Below are 22,361 nucleotides of genomic sequence, written 5' to 3' on the forward strand. Positions count from 1 at the left end.
TCTCCTAGTTCTTCCCTTTAAGACTCCTGAAATTCTCGAGTGTTGGGGCGTCTGGGTGGCTGAGTTGGTTAAGCGTCTGACTTGGCCACAGGTCATGATCTCACAGTTTTTGAGTTGGAGCCCTGCGTCAGGCTCTGTGCTGACAGCTTAGAGCCTGGAGCCTGCTTCGGATTCTGTGTCTCCTTCTCTCTCTGCCCCTCCCCCACGCATGCTCTGTCTCTCTCAAAAATGAATAAATGTTAAAAAAAAAATGAAACTCTAGAGTGTTTACAGGACTCTGTAAACTTACTGCCTATGAAAATGGCAAAAGTTTCTTTTCCAATACAAAAGGTCTGTAGAAAATGTAGCTCCAGGTTCATGAGAGCAATACAGAAATCAGTATTTTCAAGTAGTTATAATTACATACATTCTACACATACACACACACACACACACACACACACAATGCCATAAAAATATAGTTGTAGGTCAGCATATAAGTATTTTGTATTGAGTAAACAACTGAAGAATTAAAAGCTGGGAAAAGAAAAAGAAATACCTTCACAAACCTTCTAAACCTTATATGGTATGTTTAAGACTCATGAATCTTACTGCTAAACCAAAATTTAAAACTGTGTTGAGTTCTAAAGTAAACAACATATTTTAGAATTCTGGTTTAGCTATAAAAATCACTGTTTCAGTTAAAGCTTTCCCCTCTTTTCTAGTTTACTGACCAAGAGTCCTTCTTAATTGATCTCAGGCCTCTTCAGGACTGCTATGTTTCAATTCCTGTCAAAATGACTGTTAACCTGATCATCACACTTTCCAGTTTAAAAATTCCTTCAGCAAATCTCTAGGAGATGATGAATAAAATGAAGAGTCCTTAGGATACAGAAAGTTACTCACGTGGCCCCAGATACGCCCATCACGTAGAACCACTTTACATTCTCAGAATATGCTGGCAAACCACTCTCTTCTCCTGTATGCAACATCCTCGACACTTAGCCCTGCTCTTAATCCTTTACAATTTAGTCCGAGCTTAATCTTTTTTTTTTTTTTTTGGGTTCTCATCGAACCCAGTGATACCACACATACATTTATACTATATACTATAATGTTCAGCTATCTAATTAGAATTTTAACTCATTAAATTCAGAATTGTATCATTCATGTCTATGTCCCAGAGCCTAGCATTGTATCTGCCATTCAAATATTATTTGTTAAAAAAAAAAAAAAAAGATACCAAACAGGTTATTTGTGCCTGCTTAATCAAAAAAATGGGAACAATGTAATCATATTTTTTTCTTAATGAAGTAGTATGTAAGTCTCTTGAAAGAATATACACTTTTTGTTGAAAGGTATAAAGAAGAGAGTGGGGTTGGTAGGAGAAAATACTCAACAGAAATAAGATTATTCTGAGATGATTTAAAGGCAAAACACACACAAAAATAAAACAGAGTAGATGAAAATACTGAAAACATTGACTTACCAGTCGGCTTAGTTAAAAAAAATGAACAGAAAAGACTCAAAAGGCTTGGAATAGTATTCTCAGACTCTTAAATATATGAAGAAAAGAGAAACATGTTCAAATTCAGATGATCTAAAACCTTATGAAAGACGACAATCCGTTTCTATTGTTCTCTCACAATTTAACCCCCTTTGGGACCCAGGAATATTTCAATAGCAGTATTTTTAGAAAGCACACATTTTGCTCATGGCAGGGGGTGAGGGGCAGGAATCATAATCACACGTAGGCACAAATAAGACCCTGCATTTCCAAATAGCCTCATCTTACTTATTAGCTACGGGAATTCTGGAAATTAATCTTTCAAAACAGCCCAGGTAAAAATCAAGGTCTAAGTAACACAGAAGCTTCTCATTTTTGAAGCTACCTAATTTACACCATACTTGAAAACCAGGAATCCCACATGCAGTCATTTACCATCTACTTTCCAGACACAAATTAAAACAAAACTCTGGGCCAAGAAAAAAACAAAGCATATTCTAGAGTTCAAATAATTTACACAGAGGAAAGTCTCTATCCTGGCACTTAATATGTATCTTATACTTCTATTTTTTATTAAATCATAACAAGATTCCCTAACCCATAGCAAATAAGCAAAAGACGACTGGGCACATCAACTCACTCAGTCAGCAGATAAGTACTGGCCCCTTCCTTTCAAATCCCTTTTAAGTGCCAGGCACTGTTGTTGGTGCTAGGGGTTGAGCAGTGAACACACCAGACGAAATCTTTGCCCTCACTCCTTCAGAATCTCTACCTAGATGCACCACCATCACCTGGGCAATCGTATTTATAAAGCAAATTTATGGGCCTACCTGTCAATGATTCCAGTTAGGAGTGGGGCCCAGGAGTCCACATTTTCAATAACCAACTCCCCCTACCCAGGATTGTTCTGAAGCAGGTGGCCCTCTGACCACACTCTTGATAAACAATGGTTTGAGAGCCTCTATTCTTCAGCAGAAGCCAACAAATGAGAGTTGTACAGGGAGGAGAATGATCCAGTCTGAGGGAGCTCCACTTAATATTATTTAAATGTGTTCAGTGTTGATAGTTAAAGGGTAGGTATCAACTACTCAGAAAACTCAAGTCATGTACAACACTACCCATTTTCCAACAGCCATGCCCTGCAGAGCTCCTGGCCCCAACCAAGAGCTGTTGCCCGAATGGGTACACTGACCATCGCAAGTGCAAAGTGGGACCAACAAGAAAATATACCCTTCGTGGGGCAGCTGGGTGGCTCAGTCAGTTAAACGTCCACTCTTGATCTCGGCTCAGGTCATGATCTCACAGTTTGTGAGTTCGAGCCCTACACTGGGCTCTGCAGGGATGTCTCAGAGCCTGCTTGGGAGTCTGTCTCTCCTCCTCTCTGCCTCTCCCCCACCTCTGCATGCATGCTCTCTCTCAAAATAAATAAACTTTAAAAAAAAAAATAAGAAAAGAAAATATACCCTTCTTTTAGGTGTATACCACAGACTGAAGAATAAGGGATGCTCCTGGGCCTCTTCCAGGCTCAGTTCCTCATGTGGTAGGAATGCAACTTCCTAGATGGTCAAGGGATAGACATGCGGGGACAGCACACAGACTCGGAGGACTGGGTGGAGGCACAGTGAGGGAGAGTAAGGCTCTTCACGCCTCCCCCTCCTAGAGCACAGCTGCTGTGTATTGCCTCTTACTCTGCCTTTTCTCTCACAGATCATTCCTGGAAATGTCAAAGAACTGAATACAACTTCCATAACAGTCTTTTGGAGGCTTGTCCACTTTTCTACGGATGCAGAAGTCTATGATTTCTTGCCATTTTCAGAAAGGAGGTAACGTTTCTCGCTGAAGACATCACTGGCGGTAATTCTGAGCATATCCCTAAACACAAAGCCACTTAATAAAACGTAAAACATAGTCCCCAATTTAGGAATGCCCTATACATCTAAACAGCCTCTCCCCAGCCCCGCCCCCGCCTGGATCCACTGTCCACAGGGACTTCCCACCATCCCTAGGGAAATGAAGGATTTTTTTTTTTTTCCCTCCCTTCTCTTTCTCTCCATCCCACTCAGCCTGATGCCACCTGAAATTATCTTCTGATTTTCACTTCCGCTGTATGGTGTAATGGTCTGCAGTAGAGGAACCAGCAAGGTTAAGGACACAGAAAGACAGTCAAGGCAAATCTATTGTTTTCTCCTCCTCCACTAACATAAAACTCTCCTGATCCACTAAACAGCATCCCCCTCTCCACCACAGCTCCATCAGGCCTCCCTGTCTGGCATGTTATTTATTATTCCTCACCTCAGAGCCCACTTGACATAAGTACTGTGATGAAACTCCAGAAGTGACCAGAATCTGGCCTTCCTTTGAAATGTGATCAAATCATACTCAGTCTCCGGGCATGACTTTACCTTGGAGAATTATATGAAAAAATAGTACAGAACAAGAAAGGGTCTTTTACCTATCCATACCCTTTTCCTATGGTCATTGGTAGCAAAATGCTTTGCAAAAACTCAAAATGGACAGATGTCTGTTTCAGGGACAGCACTTTAGGGACAAAAGGCACTTCAGTCAAAATGTACCTTCCTGGACTGGATTTTTCAAAGACATAAAATGAAAGAGTCAGACCAGCTCTCTGCCAGATCTAAAATCCCATATGAATCTCCACTGGCAGCGAGAATGGAAAAAGAAACAGGTAGGCTAACCTTGAAGTTTCTGTGGTGAAGGAAGAGACAGACTCTAACTAAGAAACCAACTCGGTGACAAAATTAATACCAGGACATTGTAACAAAGAGGCAGAAACTTCTACAGTCCTTATTTCAAATCTACTGAAACCACCTAGGGACCTGTCCTGTATTCCCTTGGGCTCCACCCTCTCAGCCCTCACTTGGGGTCCTTAAATACAGTATAGGCTTTTATTCCCACAAACTCTCAGAGGGTCTGCTGCTGCCCTGGGAGCATCTACACTCCTTGGAAGTTTTTTCTTACAGACACAGCTTCACACCAGAAGCGTGGAGTTCTCTTTTTTCAATATTATACCGCAGGCATATTATGGATTAAACCAACTTGTGTGCCCTGGCCTGGAGCCGCATCCAACATTTCCAACCCAGCTTCTATGGGGATAAAGACAGAGCTCCACATGGACAATTTACAAACAACCATCTGGAAAACCATCCATTCAGAATCAGTGTCTGCCAGCAGTAGAGTAGTACTTGTATTTTTTTTAATGACCATTAACAGAATATAAAACAGGTGGTTATGGCACTATTTCTGGGCTTCAAATTAAAAGGTAACTAAAAGCTGCCATTTTAAGGCAGTCGAACAGCATGTATTTTAGTTCAAACATCTGGCATTTGAATTTCAGAACTCTTTGGAGAAAAAACGGGAAAGGGAGGAAAGGTAAGACATGATTATGAAGTTCTGTTGCTTTACCATCTTAGACTCTTGTGACAGTCTTTTCCCTATCATGTCAGCCTTCTCCTATTTATGTAACTACCTGGAAGGTGCTTTATGTCCGGTCTCCCTGCTCATGCCCCCCGAAACAAGACCCTTTAGTTTAATCACAGGCTACAGAGAACGTTGGTATGTTTGATGTGTACCTGAGCTGTCTATATGTGACTGTATTAGTAACTGTTCCACTATCCCAAAGTCCTTGACCTCATATCTTTCAGATTCTGAACATTTGTGATCTACCTCACATGAATCAACACCCTCCATCTTTTGCTGTGACATGAACTCAAAACAGGGTTCTAGCTGCCCTCTAAAACAGGCATCCGTTCATGTAGTATTCATCAAACTGTCCTAAGGAAGGGGCACTGGAGGTTCAAGGCCAGGCGAGACTGTGCCTTCCCAGAGCCTGACCTCATCTCCAACTCAAATTCTTTCTCACTGCAAATTTTTCCAGACATCAATAAACCAACAACCTTTGTGAGAATATATAAACACATGCACACATATAAACCTATGTCCAAATGATACTTTCTAAAAGTAAACATCATCTCAACTCCCTACCTTGGCCTATCTCCTCTGGCCCTGACTCCTTTCCCCATGTCATTGACGGCTGCTCTCTCTTCCGTTCTGTTGTCTCTGCTCACTCTAGCATCTGTGCCAACATGATACTACCCCCAGGCCCCTGGAACTGGCTGTTCCCTCTGCTTGGAAAGTTCTTTCCTTAGATTTGTTCCCCACTCTCAAGTAGCATCGAGGTCCTTTGCTTAAGTGTTACCCAAGAGAGAGGACTTTCATGACCATCCTATCTACACCTCACTCCAGACCCACTACCTCCATCATGTCCCATACCCTCACCCTGACCATTATACATTACAGAATTTGTTAATTTTCTGTCTTCTCCCATTACAGTGCAAACCCCACATAGGCAGAGAGGTAGATTTAGATATTCAAACTGAATTCTGAAAAGTGATGATAACACTCAGATTTTTGAAAGGACTAAATTTAAAATTATTTTTGTAATTTATATAAATATATATACTATTGTAGAAAATGTTAAAGCATTATGGTTGAGTGGAAAAAAAATAAATTTCAAAATCCTGAAAAGAACTTCCACTTTTTGTAATAATATGTATATATGTGTAAATGCACATTGAAAATGATCTGAAAGGATAGTATGTGTATGTTTGTCGGTAGGGTTATGAGTTGTTTCTTCTTTTTGATTTTCTTATAATTCATCATACCTGTTTTAAAAAAGTATATATTACTATTAAAAAGACAAAAAAAATGCAAAGTATTATAGTGATTGTGAAAAGCAAACAAATGGAAGTTAGTGAAAATGAATTCATAATAGACAAATAACAAAATGCTAATACTACAAATATTACATAATGATAACTTATTTGTACCATAATATATAGGAGATCCTTATTTGCCTTCCTAAAACAATGAAATAATCAAAATTATTACAAGACACATTTCCAGCTTTGACTAATAGAGCGCAATGCCACCCCTCCAGCGAGGGTACACTCCTTGGTGATCTGACAAGACAAGGAAGTCTGAGAATCTGTATCTCACCTAACCTGTCTCCACTTAATAGAATGGAAAATTGAGAGTATTTCATTTCTTGTCATAAGAAGCATGGTAATTATATAAAAAAAATATGATCTGCCACTAAGGTTGTATCTACGGTATATATAAATCTTAATATAAAAAATAAAGCACAAACTTCTAAAATATATCTTTAGAAATTATATGAAACTAGTATTTGTGAGGGTACTCAAATGCCATTTTCACAATTTCTGGTACTGCCATTTGTGCTACTTGTCATAAGGAAGATATAAAAGCTAGTGTGTTGTATTATGAAACCAAAATTGTATTTCATAAAAATCTAAATATTGGCTTTTGATTTTATTCCAAAATCAACAATTATATTGGCTGAATGAGTAAAGGAAGTAGGAAGAGGTATAAAATAGCTAAGTCCTCATCTACCATAACCAGAAGTCAATATAAGTTATCTAAAGTTTAGAACTCAAGAAAGAACTGTAAGGCATTGTTCAGACACATGTCCAAAAATACCAAAAGAAAGAGCTTAAACAAGATTAGAAGTTTCCTCTAAAAAGTGTGTCAAGAAAGGGCCCACACTTGTTAAATGCTCCTATAGCCCTGAGTGGCACCTTGGTGCTCATCTTTTTTTTTTTTTTTCTTTTCTTTAAAGGAACATATTTTTTTAATGTTACTTTTGAGAGACAGAGAGAGAGAGAGAGAGACAGACAGACAGACAGACAGGATGAGCAGGGGAGGGGCAGAAAGACAGGGGGACAGAGGATCCAAAGTGGCCTCTGCTCTGACAGCAGAGAGCCCAATGTGGGGCTAGAACTCACTAACCGCGAGATCATGACCTGAAGTCCAATGCTTAACCCACTGAACCACCCAGCAGCAACACCCCCTCCATACTCTGCCCTGGGTACTTAATTTAAGGGAAGAAAGATTTGTGCTATGTCTACCTTCCCCACAAAACTGCATGTGTACTCTGAACCAAAGACCATGTTGTAGCATGTTCAGTTCTGGATTCCCAGAACCTAGCACAGTGCCTGGTATGAGGGGTAAATGAATTCTTGGTAAACACTGGTGAAAACACATTTTCATACATGACCTTTCCAGTAAAACAAAAAGTCGTCCTAATATACAGGCATCCTCATTTTGTACACTTATTATTCTGTACACTTATTATTATGCTAACTCTGGAGATTTAAACCTCATATGCTAAACCTTAGAGATGAGGGCCTGCCTCAATTTTTAACAAAAGACTGAAAGTGTGAATGAAATGCTAGGGTCATACTGTTACTCTAAGTATATGACAGGTGATCTCACGAAAATGAGTTGGTATTTTTGAGGCTCTGTTAATTCCACCCAGTTTCACATTATTGATTCATAATATACAAACCTCATTCATAAAAAGTGTCAAGATATCAAAGCTCTCTGTATTATAAATATTACTTCTATATATTTATAGCCTTAATTATAACTTCTCTCATTTGAATAAGTTAATGTAGTTCATGCATTTTTTGGAAAATCTCTGCCAAGTCAGGATCCTAAATTTTCTTGATTTTTTTTTCCCCTCTTTTATACCCAGATAGCCACCAGGTCTTAAACTAACCTTACTTCCCCTAAAATAGGTAATTCGCATAACTTTTTTATGTATAAAAAAGATATAAAATGAAGATTCCTTCCTGTTCCTCATTCCCTGAGTCACTTTTCCATCTCCCCTAGTTAACCCCAGTAACAGACTTATTTCACACTCCCCCATTTTTGATACAGGAATGGGAGCATACCACACACAGTGATTTCCAGCTTTTTTTTTTTTCCTTAAAATCTTGGAGATATTCCTTTATCAGTACATAAAATGCTTTGTCATTCTTTTTGGCAGCTGTGTAATATTCTATTACATTGTTGTACCCCATGTAACAATTTTATTTTTTTCCTTTTGCTACGAAAGCAACACTGCAATGGCTAACTTTGTAAAGACAACATTGGGTCTGTTTGCAAACTGTACATGTCTAAGGGAATTCCTACAGGGAAGTGCTGGGTCACAGTATGTGAATCCAGAATACTGAGAGAACCTTCCAGTTTATCCTCCCACCAGTCACTACTTCCAGTTTCCCCACATCCAACTCGTTTGCTTATCAATTAGGGAGAATACGGTATCTTGCTGCTACACGTTCAGTTTCTATGTCTTTTGAAGAAGATGGACCCTTTTCAAGTGTTTAAATATATATTTATAATTTGTATAAATATATACATTTGTTTTCCTTTTCTCAACTGTCAGGACCATAAACTCTTTATTGTACAGAGCACTAACCCAAGCCATCTGGGCAGACGTCCAGCTGCATGCCATTGTCTTTTATTTCCATTCAAAACCATTTTCTAAGGCCAGCTTTCTTTTATAGGTCTTCCTAAGTTAAGCAGAGGAAGCAATCACATAATGCAGCAGGCTCTGAATTCAGGAAGAGAATCTGACTCTGACTCCACCACAGATGCTGTGAGACTTCTGATTAACTGCTGGACCTCTCCAAACCTTAAATTATAGATCTGTAAGACAGAATAAAAATACCTCCTCTCTCAAAGGTTGCTAAGGATTAAATGAATGTATGTATTTAAAGCCCCAAGCACAGGCCTTGGGTCTGATTATGGCCTTAATAAAGGGTGGTTTAGTTTTGTCATCACTAATCTGTCGAGCAAAAAACCCACTTGACTAAACAGTTGTTTCACTGCTTTGGGATACCTGAAATTAAATACCCCCAGGGATGACACATTGAGGGATAGTCCTGATGGAGTTGTACCACTGGCCATTCACAACTGCCACCTAAATATTATGAATGAGTTATTTCTGGGGTGCCTGGATAGCTCAGTTGGTCAAGCATCCGACTCTAGATTTCGGCTCAGGTCATGCTTTCACAGTACATGAGATCGAGTCCTGCATTGGGCTCCTCACTGACAGTGCAGAGCCTGCTTGGGATTCTCTCTCTCCAACTTTCTCTGCCCCTCCTCTGTTCTCTCTTGTGCACCCTCTCTCTCTCAAATAAGCTTAAAAAAAAAAAAAAAACTTTATAGAAAAAAAAAGAATGAGTTATTTCTGGCAGCAAAACTTCAACTTGTTTCTCTATCGACACTAAGTAAGGATCTCCAGTCACATGAAATGTTAATGCCCGAAAGGATGTACTTTTCTGCCTCCATTTGGAACTTAACCAAACCTGTGAAGTCTAGGAAGAGCAAGAGCAACAGGGGAAAAGCATTGATCCTGCTGGTACAGTTACTGTCACATCTCCCCAGTATTGTTTGGCAAAGGATGCTAAACAAACCATGCTCAGAAAAGTTAATTAATGTGGGAAGAGATCTTGAAAGCCCAGGTAAAGCTCTCATACAATATATGACAGTCATGAAACAGCAAGTGTATTCTGAACCAAACAGGTCACATGCACATATGTCAAGAACATTTTTAGCTTATAGTGAGCTCATCTTGAGACCAGAGATGTCTGTGTTTATCTCCTCTGTTAATTTATGCACTCTTTGAGGGTAGTTTTGGTCATTCATCTTTATCCCCACTGCTTAATAGCATTATCTCACACATAGCAGCCCTTCAAATTTATGGAATGAACAGACTCCAAATAAATGATGTTTTAAACTTTTATTTCATGCTGATCTTCTCTTTTCAGGAGAAAGCCCAGATTATTTTCCTGAATTTAAATTTACACCAACCTAAGTTTTCTTGCTACCATAACTGTATTAGCATTTCTGGCATATCTAGGCTGCAGTGCATTTCATTAGTACCCTAGTTGGGAAAGGAAATATTTTATCTTGAAGGGGATATTATTTTCCTCTTTGCAAAATTTGTTTTTATCTCTTTATATATTGTCCTCTGAGATGAAAATGCTATCAGTTTTCAATACAGTTAGAAGTTCTGATGACGTAAATTTATTGCTGGACAATGTGAAGTACTTGCAACTCTTAACACTGAGAGTGTACAACTAAGTTAGCTTACAAGGAATGCCCTCACCAAGAAACAGAATCCTCAAATTAGGCATCTGGCAGACACCCTATTAAACCCCAAAGAGAGAAATTTCACTTGAAAGATGATACAGTTTCAACACCCTAACAGTCTGTATTTCTACTCTGTCAAAAGTACCTTCTATGCTTTCACTCAACTTGGGAGTTCAACATTCTTAGAAAATACCGCTGAGGACTTCTGGAATTTTCCTGTCATCTTTACTACAATGGGTATGAACTACTGATGTGGTCCTTCAAGACCACACAGGTATCTCCTTATTCAACTAAACGAGTTACCAATTATTTTCTATAGTGCTTGCAAATCAGTGAAAATATAATCACCATGAAAATTCAGAGAACAAAGCTCCCTTTTCTCACATACTTGATGCTGTGGTCAACACTGGTTCCTTAACAGCCAAAAGCTCTCATGCATCAGGGGCACTACTGACATGTTTGTTTTTTATGAGAATATCTCCTGTACAAGTCATTAGCATCCTTGCTCCACCCATTTAACACCCTCAGCCATGGTGACGAGCAAAAATTCTCTAAACTTTAAATAGAGACCCAAACACTGTATAGAAATCTTTCAAGATGCCCCATGTGTCTAAATGCGCACTTCAGAGCTGCGGGAACACTGTACTAGCTCTAGCTGAAAACCACTAGTAAGTGCTTCAATGTTCCATCAAGAAATAGTGATTCACTCCTCACCTAAGCTGGGTAAACGGGACACCAAGATGAATAAGACACAGCCCCTGTCCTTGGTTCTAGTGATTCTCTTACTTTCTATCAGTAACGATATACTGGAACACTGAAAGGAACAGCCAAAAAGAATCTATCTGAAATGGGCCACACTAACACTCATTCTGGAACAAAGTATGAAAAATTCCCATTGACTTACATATGCAAATATGTTTTGAATGAGCACAGTTTAGAAGAGTGGGCAAAATGGTGTGGGGGAAAAAAACAACAACAGCTTTTAGAGTCGGAGAAACCTAAGTTCAAATCTCAACCTTGAAACTTATTTCTTCCATGATTTGGGCTAAATCATTCTTCACTGGGAGTGGTATCACCCTACCTCCTCCCATGCACCTGGGTGGAGGTGTTTGGATTATCCCAATGACTGGAGAATGCTACTGGCAATTAGTGGGCGGGGTCACGGATGCTAAATGTCCTGCAAAGGACAGCAGAGTCCAGTTCACCAAAGAATCCTTCCACCCAAGATGCCACCAGTGTTCACTACTAAGAACTCTCCACCCTCAGTTTTCTCAGCTGTCAGAATAGTGATCAGTATACTAACCTTCAAAGTTGAGGGTGAGGTTTAAATGAGATGCTGCAAGTAAAAGTACCCAACCCAGCAATATGTGTACAGTCTGCCTTGATAAATGCTGTTCTCACCTTACTACCCCCCCTCCAGAGTTAAAATGTCACACAGCGTTGCTTTTAAATAGGTCCATCATGTGTGATACAGCAAAGAAAGGGAGCAATCATTTCCCCCCAAATGGAGAATATTAATAGGCAGGTATCCTCCAAATTTGACATTCTCACAGTATCTGTTTAACAGGCTTTCACATAAGTAGTCTAACCTTTAAATCAAGAGCCAAAATCTGACCTAGCTCCAATCCTTACTGCCTCTTTCATTCTGTCCCACTAATGTATATTAAATTATATAGTCCCCAACAGATCATAACCTCCTATAGGCTCTTGCTCAACCTAGAATACCTGTTCCCTATTTCTATCTTACTGGCTAAGTTCTCTTATTAAAACACTACTAATGTCTCCAAGAACCAGGTAACAATCCCTCAACCATTAAGACCTCCCTGCTATCCCCTATCACTTTTTAATTATTTTCATTGTTTATTCATTTTTTGAGAGACAGAGTGCAAGTGGGAGAGGGGCAGAGAGAGGGGGAGACACAGAATCTGAAGCAAGCTACAGGCTCTGAGCTGTCAGCACAGAGCCCAAAGTGGGGCTTGAACTCATGAACTGTGAGATCATAACCTGAGCCTAAGTCGGCCACTTACCCGACGGAGCCACCCAGGCATTCCCCCCCCCCCCCATCACTTCTAAGGAGTTCTTTCCTTATGTGCTCATAAATTGGTTTAAATATTATAGCAGTGGTTTGAAATAACTGGGATACACAAAGCTCAGAGTTTTCAAGTTTCCTATGAAAACTTCAGTTACATTTTCCTATCTATATAATCTAAAATAGCTCAGAGGTTTCAAGTTTCCTATGAAAACTTCAGTTACATTTTCCTATCTAGATAATCTAAAATAAATATAAGCACCTCCTGGATCTGGTCACCCAAGAAGAGTACTAACAAGCAATTCAAGTGTCCACACCTGAATTTGCACATATAACAGCGTTGATATTTCCTGACCTTCTTTAATTGCCTAAGGTTAATGAGAACAAAACAGCAGCAAACTCAATAAATAAATGATGTGTTGACACCAAATGAAACCCAAATAATTTAGAGCACACCATAAAAGCAAAGGCTTTCCTATGGTTCAAAAAAGGAATTATTAGAAAACCTGAATCACGGCATAATCACAGCAACCCCCAAGGACCCTGTGTTTGTCCCAGGTGGTACCATCTGCATTTTGTGAGGAGCCAAAAAAGCGTTTTCAGGATAATGCTTAAAAATTGAGTCTTGGGGCGCCTGGGTGGCGCAGTCGGTTAAGCGTCCGACTTCAGCCAGGTCACGATCTCGCGGTCCGTGAGTTCGAGCCCCGCGTCAGGCTCTGGGCTGATGGCTCGGAGCCTGGAGCCTGTTTCCGATTCTGTGTCTCCCTCTCTCTCTGCCCCTCCCCCGTTCATGCTCTGTCTCTCTCTGTCCCAAAAAATAAATAAACGTTGAAAAAAAAAAGAAAAATTTAAAAAAATTGAGTCTTATTGGTCTTATGTTTAATTTTCATTCTGTTCTTAAGGAATTTATGTCCCATTTTATATTTGTACATGCCTACATTATGTAAATAAAATTCATATAAACATCACTGGTAGTGAAGAAAAGGAAACTATACAAGTTTCAAGTTTGACAGAATGCATTTCGAGTACACTGAAAAATCAGAACGCAGATATTAACCCTTAATGTATGTTAAGGGGACTCAGAGTTGCAGGCACAGAGTTGGACTTAATACTTGTTCACTGAACGAAAAGTAGTTATGGACTTGGGGCAAGTTTCCTTAGCTCTGTTTTCTATAATAAAATGAGGACGCTAATCGCAAAGGTGTGTCCAACCTCAAGTGTAATATTTTTAAAGTACTTTTACAAATTGTTAAATGCTAAATACATGATAGGTGCTAATATTATTGTTTACAAGCGGTCTTTTCAGCTTCTTACAGTTCCTTGAGAGAAGGAGCCTTTTTCCAGGCATCTTTACATCCTTACCACGCCAAGCACTTACATGTCTGCTCTTGGGATTCCTCGCCACCCAAAATCACCCGTATAAAAGGTAAACTGGGCTCCCATTAAAACTACCAATTTTTTTGCTGCCTTTAAGAAAAGAGCCAAAATGCCCCTTCATTTTGAAATAAGAGCACAGTGACAAACTGCAAATCTGTTTCCAAACTTGTAAACACCAGGGTGTTGTGTTACTAGGACACTGGGTACTACTAAGAGTTTCCATTTGTTTCATTAAACTTTCAATAAAGGCTTTGTATGTGTTTATATTCTTGAAAAGAAAGATTTAAGCTCATTTAAAACATAAAACACCCACAGAAAGGATTATCTGCTATCCCCTTAACACTGGGAAAGTTCTACAAAGATGAAGACAAAATTAGTGTTCACATAAGCACTATTAAAATTCTCAGTGTCAAAAGGCCAGTGTGTGCCTATCTGGAGATAATGAGAATGGAGAAGCGCTAAGCAGACAAGAGGCCAGCTGCTAGAGTGGTTAGCTCCAGAGAGAGGAAATTAGATCTGAGAAGTGCCTAAAAAGCCAAAACAGGGCAGGAAGGCAGGAAAAGTTTCAGCACAATTCTGTTCTGAACCTGAAGTTGGCCAGCCTATTCCCTTCTAACACTGACTCAAGTTTCCAACTTTTGCTAAGACTACCTGGGATTTCTTTTAAACACTGCTTCTGTATTATCCAATATTATTAGTGTCGTTGCAGTGATGGCAGGCACCTCAGGCTGTCTGCCCCCACCAGATCTGACACTCTGGTTGAGCCCTGTCAGACTTCGAAACTATTTTTAACTACTGTGTAACTATGAATTTTAAGTTCCCCCTTAACAGGGCCACAATAGCTGAAGCTTCCCAGGAAAATCTACCAATTACAGGAGCTGTCTTGGAAAGATGTGGCATTAACAGACATTCGTAATGGACACGTTTCAAAAGGAGGGAAACTGAGGCACACATAAACGACTAGAACCAAATCACGAGACCTGAATACTAATGAAACCAGCTCGGTCACAGTTCTGCTTCCTATCCATTTTCCTCTGAAGTCCTCCACGAAGTCTTTAAAATCTGAAGTAAACACAGCTTTCTGGAGAGCGTCCTCCCAATCAAAAGGGATTACACTCTTCCGGTGCAGTTTGGAAGAGCAGAGACTATAAGCTTGTCTTCTCACCAAACGCTTAAAACAGCGAGATGTATTTGACCCCTCTTCCCTCTGAGCAGAAAAAAGAGGCTCAGGAACGGGCATCTTACGGAGACCCGTCTAAAAAAAATAATCGATTTTACAGCAGGTGGAGGAACGAAGAAAGACTGCAGAGAAGGGGCACTTTATCCTTGCTGAAACCAAGACAGCTGAGTCCTGGTTTCTGGAATCTGTTGGGGAACTTGAGGCAGATGTTCCCAAAGAGACATGAGAAAGGGCGGCATAATTTAAATGTCCAGGCAAAATGGTAAATAAAACTAGCGAGGTTTTGTATTTTGACGAAGTCTTGGGAACTCGGTATCACATTAAAAAAAAAAAATCATTTTGAGGAAACTGAAATAGGATGGCAAAACACCATCTGAGAGGGTGGCGCTCCAACGCTTTACCTTTCCCCCACGAGTGGTTTCGGATGGCGCCCTCTCCGCCCCGGCTGGTGGCTCGGCTCGCTCACAACTGTTTCCCATTACTGCCGGCAGGACGCCGGGGGACTCGCTTTTGCCACAGAACTTGGAGCGCAGACGCCAGTGTGGAACGGGAACAGAATCACGTTCCGGGAGGGGGAGTGGGGAGGAAGAGCGCCGCGCAGGCTGGGCCGGGTGGGAACGCGCTCCTCCGCGGGTCACGAACTTCACCCGGATTTATCCAAGGAAAGGGGAGTGAGGCGGCAAGGGGACCGGGCGAAGAGGAGGAAACTTTAGCAATGGAGAAAGGAGAACAGAAAGTGGCGAACGGAGCGCAGCCTGGCCCCAGAGCAGCTGGCTGCAGGCGGTCGGTCGGGCCAGGGGCCCCCGTCCGGCGAGTTCGCGCAGGACCCCCAGATGTCCCCCGCGGCTCCCACCTGGCGGCGCCCTGGCCTGGAGCGGGCGGCTGGCTCGTCCCCGACCTCTCCTCCTCGTCCTCTTCCTTGTCCCGGGAAGGGCTTCGGGGAGCGAAGAACCGGGAGAAGGTGTGCCAGGGGGCGCCGCCCCTCCTCCGGCCTCCAGACATGTCCCCTGCGCGGCTGCCGGTCCGGGGCGGTCCGCGGCGAACGGGTTTGGCGGTGTCCTACGCCGGGAGCCCGGCGTGGCAGGACCGGCGAAGGCAGGACAGACTGGGCGCGGGCAACCGGCGCGGCTCAGTCCATCCTGGGCGGGAGAGGCGCGGGCGCGATGCGCACCCCGCGCGGCTGTTGCTAGCGCAGCACGCCGGCTCCTCCTCCCGCCCCCGACTAGCCCGCCCCCTGGGAGGAGCCAGAAGCCGCGGCACCGCCCCGAGTCTGGGCCAGGCGGGAGTCTGCGGGGCCGGCGGGGTCCCAGCTGGAGGCGGGAGCCTGAGATCCTGGGTGGGGTGAACGCGCAGCCTGGGACGCTGGGCTCCGGGTTTCCCGCCCAAAACAGTTAGGCTGTAGTCCTTTGGACTTTGCGCTCAGTTTTTACTCTGTATTACTGACTTTTCTATCCCTCAGGCAGTGAACGAAAACTGTACTCAGACTTTTAAAAGAAGTTGAACTCAAGTTTGTGACAGCACCTTGTAAACTGCGGTATCAGAGGGCCTTGGGCTTTTAGCTAGCAAACAGCTACTTCAAAAACACTTTCCACCAGGGCTGCAATAGAGATTACCCCATGGCGGGGTCCCAGAAGTGAAGGTGGGGCATAGGTGTCTGTGTAGGTCTGTCAACTCTTTTCTTGTTCAGTTACCTTATGTATGGAATAACTTTTCCCAACCCGGATGCGCCTTTAATTTCTTACACTCCATGTTATATAGGACTCTGAGAACCGTCTTGCAAAAACGACACTGATAAAAACGTGACTTAAATTTCTAAGTGTTTGTTGTTGAAATATATTCTACAGTCGTTACACAGACGTCACTGAAATCTGGAAACCAGTCTTTAAGATGGCTCAAAAACAAAAACAGTCTAAATACAGTAGTATGGAATTTATTAGGTTTTTTTTATGTTTTACATACAGAGAGCCCTACATAATTAATGTATACATCTTGATGAGTTTGGAGATAAACGCACTCCTGAAACCATCATCACAATCTATGCCATAAACCACCAGAAGTTTCCTCTTGCCTTCTTACTATTTGATAACACTTTAACATACAACACAACACAAAAACTTCTTAGGAATTTTTTCAAGTGTACAATACAGTATTGTTAACTATAGGCACAATGCTGTACAGTAGAACTTTAGGAAGTACTCATTTTTCATAACTGAAACTTTGTACCCTTGAAGAGCTCTGTTTCCTCCTCCTTGCGGCCCCAGGGGACCACCATTCCCCTCTACTTCTATTAATTTGGCTATTTTAGATTCATCCTTTAAGTGTTATCCTGTAATATTCGTTCTTATGTGTCTGACTTATTAATACAGTAGATGGATATTCTTTTATTTTTATATCCTAGTGGCTAGCAGAGTGGCTAACATTGAGGCTCATTCACCACAGGTATTTTGGTTTTGTTTGCTCGTTTCTAAACTAAATTGCTCCTGAGATGGTGTAGAAATATTTACAGACATATTTACAAAGAATCAGACCTTTACTCGTATAAAGATTATATACCAGTAAATGAAATGTCCCCGGCAGTTTTGGCTTGGGGAGGGGAAGGAAGGTACCTTGGGGGTTATCCTTCCTCTAGCTTTGGGGTGCTGAAGAAGAGAAGGTTGTTTATGAGTAAGTTGGACATCTATAAGCCCTGGTCATTTCTGCATCAGCTGGTGGCTGTTGAGCCTCTCTGCCTTCCCCCAGCGGTCTCCTAGAAGCACTCTAACCCCTCCTAACTGCAGCAGAGCCCAAGGCACTCACCCTAATTTGTTCTAGCTTTGATTTAACCCACCAAAGTTAAATCAGCCCAGTTTCCTTCAGCTGGATTCAGACTGACCAGTGCTTTCTCATTGGAAATATTTCCTCCTTTTCTGTGAGTCTGAGAAAATAGGGAAAAGCTGGAATAATACATAGGCCAAGTAAAGTTCCCAATTCTAACTTATCATTTTAGCAGAGAATCTCCATTAAATGCCAATTTACCAGAAAGCCCGGATGACATGAGAACAAAGAGAGTATGAAGCAAACTGTTCCCTCCAGCTAGAAGGCCCAGAGAATGATTTATCTCCCCAAAGGAATGTTAAGTGAGTACCAGATGTGTCCCCAACTTGTACTGTGAAAAGCAGGCCCTATACCCTAATGTCCACGCAGTGGGTAGATTGTTTGGAAGTCTTTCTGGGGATAGAAGTGGGTGGGATCCAGCAAGATTTAGTACTGAATTATGGTTTTAACTAACAATAGCTTTCTAAGAATAAGAATTTCTCTGAAAAATAGCTGTCAAGGAAAATACAGTGACAGTCCTATTTCTGCATTAGCCACTATCCTCGGTAAGTGAGAAGGCATCAGAATTGTAATGTGTAAACTCCTTCATAAAAATTTTCTACAGTGTTGGTGATGATAGGATAAGTAGTGGAAATAATGCTAATGTTCATCCAAATAGAATCCCTTGTATTAATGAACAGCTTGTAAATGTATAAGATAGTATAGATGCTATTAGAGGCCCCTAAAGTGAACATTTGGGCCAATATAGATCTATGATACTTTTTTTTTTTCTCAAAAGCAACTCCTTCATGAAGGAAACAATATCTAATGATACTCTAATCTACATTCTATGGAGGAACAAAGCAGCACTTTGAATGAATTGTAAATATAAATGGTGCCTGGCTCCATAAGGCAAGCTTTGTCAATGCAAGATTAGTTTAAAGCCATAAAAAAATGACCCTAAATTTTCACTGACTTACTTTTCTAATATTTATCAGTTCTTAGATATCCTACATCCTGATATTCTGACTCATATTAACAAATTTCTGAGTACTAAGTTCTAACATTATATTAGGAAGTCTGTACAAATGAATTTTAGAGTTGCAAGGATGTTAGAGATGAAAATCTAGCACAGTTCATTCACTCTTTCAGTGTTCCATTTAGTGAAGGCCCACTGCAGAAGCATATTCGTCGTGAAGCTGATGAAGCTGAAGCCTCGAGGCTCCTCACTGGCACAGTCTCTTCCAATGTGAATTCAGGAATGGGATCACATGGTCATGTGTTTTTTTGTGAAATTTATACAAGTAAATATTTTAACTGCAATTGAGTAAGACACATAATCTTTCCACTTGGGATTCCCACACCCCTACCCCCATCATTATACTTCTCCTAAAATCAGTTGATGTTGGATTTATTGGGAACATTTTGGCATCTTCTAGGGAATTTGAGTTGGATGTACATTCAGTTTGGATTTAGTGATGTATATTTATCTGATTGTCAGTGTGTCCAAAATTTAACTAAATTACAGCTTAAATTGCAGTTTGTCCATTGTGCAACTCACCAAGCATTATAGCCAACATGCAGGAACAGAGGTCTTATCAAGATATAAACATCAGGTCCCTGATGTTGAAAATGTGTGGGTAGTAGAGGTGAAACAAGATTTGAAATGTACAATAGGAAAAAGGGAATGTGGAAAATTATTCCAGGCATCAGAAGACAAAATACAAGAAGAATCACTTCCAATTGATGTGATTTCTGTCATAGCAGTAATATGTTCAATACTGCAGTGTATATAATTTTTATAAATGTTAATATATAAAACTTTTTTTTGAGGGAGAGAGCATGAGTGAGGGAAAAGGGCAGAGGGAGAGAGAGAGAGAACCTTAAGCAGGTTCCATACTCAGCACAGATTCCAGTGTGGGGCTTGATCCCACGACCCTGGGATCATGACCTGAGCGGAAATCAAGAATCGGATGCTCAACCAACTGAGCCACCCAGATGCATGCATCAAACTTTTTAAATGAAAATCATGTAACATAAAATTTATCAGAATTCTTCTTTGTAGGGCACAAACCTGTCACAGCACTACAGTGAGTGTGTGAGAGTGTTGCACGTTTACATACCCCTCCAATCAATAATACATTCAACCAGATGTATAGAAAAACAATGTTAGTAGAGCATGTGACTCTTGATCTGTCTTAGTTGATAGAGCATGTGACTTTTGATTTTGGGGTCATGAGTTTGAGCCCCATGGTGGGTGTAGACATTACTTTGAAAGTTTTTAAAAAAAGAAAGTCATTGTCATATGAAAGACTATCAAAGGGTATACTATTGGGGTGCGTGGGTGGCTCAGTTGGTTGAGCATCCAGCTTCGGCTCAGGTCGTGATCTCACGGTTTGTGAGTTCGAGCCCCGCCTCGGGCTCTGTGCCGACAGCTCAGAGCCTGGAGCCTGTTTCGGATTCTGTGTCTCCCTCTCTCTCTGCTCCTCCCCTGCTCATGCTCTGTCTGTCTCTCTCAAAAACAAACATTAAAAAAAAAATTCAAAGGGTATACTATTAAAAATAAAAGACAAAAAGTATTATAGAGGTATGCCAAGCAATGGAAAAATATATTGGTTTTCTAGACTTTGTGATTTTGTATTGTTAGTTGACTTTTTAAAATTGGTAATTTGCATGATTTATTTTTTCATCCATTTCTATATCTAATTTTCATTCTTAATTTTAAATCATTTTTCTTTAAAAAGGACCCATCAAGTTGTAAAAATCTTCAGATACCTCAGAACCTCTGTCCCTAAGTGCCAAACTATGTGTCAGATGCATGCTTAGAGATACTAAGATGAGTAAGATACTTTCCTTCAAGAGGCAAGTTTGATAGGAAAAACAGATGAGCAAAGAGGGTATAATAGGGAAATCTTTCTGTGAGCATGCATATAGGATGGACCTCCATTATAGTCTATAAGTTTCCAGCATGGTTCATAGAGGAAATAACTCTCAGCATGCTCTCTTACCTCCTGCGACCACCGTGACTCCCACAAAAAGAATGCACTTCAGTAGCTTATTTGATACAGGAGAAAACCTGAAGCTCTTCACATGGTGATTCCCAAAGCATAAGCACTAAACTCAAAAGTATGAGAATAGACTAAAAGTGCTGATCCCTGAAGCATTTAAATAAGGATGCAAGTGTAGTTTAGAAATGCTAAGCTTTTTGTTCTGAAAAGTCCACCAGAGGGATAAGCTTCGGTATATATCTTAGAGCACAGTATTTACTATGTGGCAGGTGGCCCAGGAATATTAAGACAGCTGTCAACATCAAGGAAAGCACCAGCCCATGAAAAGCAAGCAGATGGATTGGGGCACTTCGCTAGCTGTCTCCTAGAATAATAGCTGTGCATGGCCAAATGAGGCAATGTCATGCTGCCCAGGGCAGCAAAAAGCTATTACTGGATATAAGCGCTCAATTAGGAGATGGGGCGGGGGAATATCCTCCCATTTCCTTTGTTTGCATAGCTCAAGTTTTCATTAAGAACCACAACAGCAAATAAGAAAGTGTGGCGGGGGGAGAGTGATGGGCGGGGAGAATAACGCTAGCATTTTGCATTCTGTTATATTCTGATTATCATGGTTTGTAACATGGGAAAATGCCTCAGTCTTACTGCTTCAATGGGAGCAGATGGTGAAATTTTTAAGTAATTGGTTATTCAGACTTCTAGGGGATGCATGAAGTTTTATTGTATTGTTTGTCTGGTTTTTATTTCTAGAACATGTGGAGATTGAGATCTCTCAAACACATATCTTTCAAGTTTAAAGTGAGATATGTTAGTCTGACCTAAATTACATTTACTCTTTTCTTCTCTTGATAACAATTGCAAAGAGAAATGAATTCTTTATAAAAATATAACATTAACAATTCAATATTTATTTCTCAAGCAGTGCCAAATTTGGTAATACTAAACCATTATATTCTAAAAAGTATAAAAATAGAGGAATTTCTTTAGCAAACACAGATTGAGATGTATGTCAAAATAGCTATTCATATCAACTCAGTTTAATGTGTCTTTTGAGTTAACTGCTGTCTAAAATACAAAGTCATATGTAGAATATTAACTTTTATTAATGCAGCTTCAAAAGCATGGCACACATAATGGCTCAGAATAAGAATTTACTTGTATATGAAAACCCCATTTCCGAATATTGTTTTCCCTAATTATTTCATCTGAGTATATAAGTACTATATTGTGCACATCTGATATACAATTTTAAATGAACCTATTCTTTAAAAAATAATTATTTACAAATTTCTGGACTGCACTTACTAGTGTTGATTGCAAATTTTATTAGGGCTTCATGAAACAAAGCTTTAGAGTAAAATGATAATCGGCTTGTGAAATGGATTTCACTTTTTATTTGCAACATACATGTCCTAGAGTTTTCTTACTATGGACATGTTGTTCCCAATTTGACTTGTTGCAAATGGTTTGAAAACAAGACATAGAGGCAGCTGTTATTGTGAGCAAATG

General features: G+C 40.5%; 1 protein-coding gene across 1 annotated transcript in view; it reads right to left on the bottom strand.

The window, feature by feature from the left end:
- Window positions 1–16,117, bottom strand: part of CRYBG3 (crystallin beta-gamma domain containing 3) — a 131,154-nt gene extending 115,037 nt beyond the window's left edge. Inside the window, exon 1 of the mRNA XM_030329299.1 lies at window positions 15,905–16,117. Coding sequence (XP_030185159.1) covers window positions 15,905–16,053 — 149 coding nt within the window. The 5' untranslated portion in view covers window positions 16,054–16,117. The remainder of the gene's footprint in view (window positions 1–15,904) is intronic.
- Between the last annotated feature and the right edge of the window lie 6,244 nt (window positions 16,118–22,361).

The sequence above is a fragment of the Lynx canadensis genome, chromosome C2, assembly GCF_007474595.2.
Source record: "Lynx canadensis isolate LIC74 chromosome C2, mLynCan4.pri.v2, whole genome shotgun sequence".
NCBI lineage: Eukaryota > Metazoa > Chordata > Mammalia > Carnivora > Felidae > Lynx > Lynx canadensis.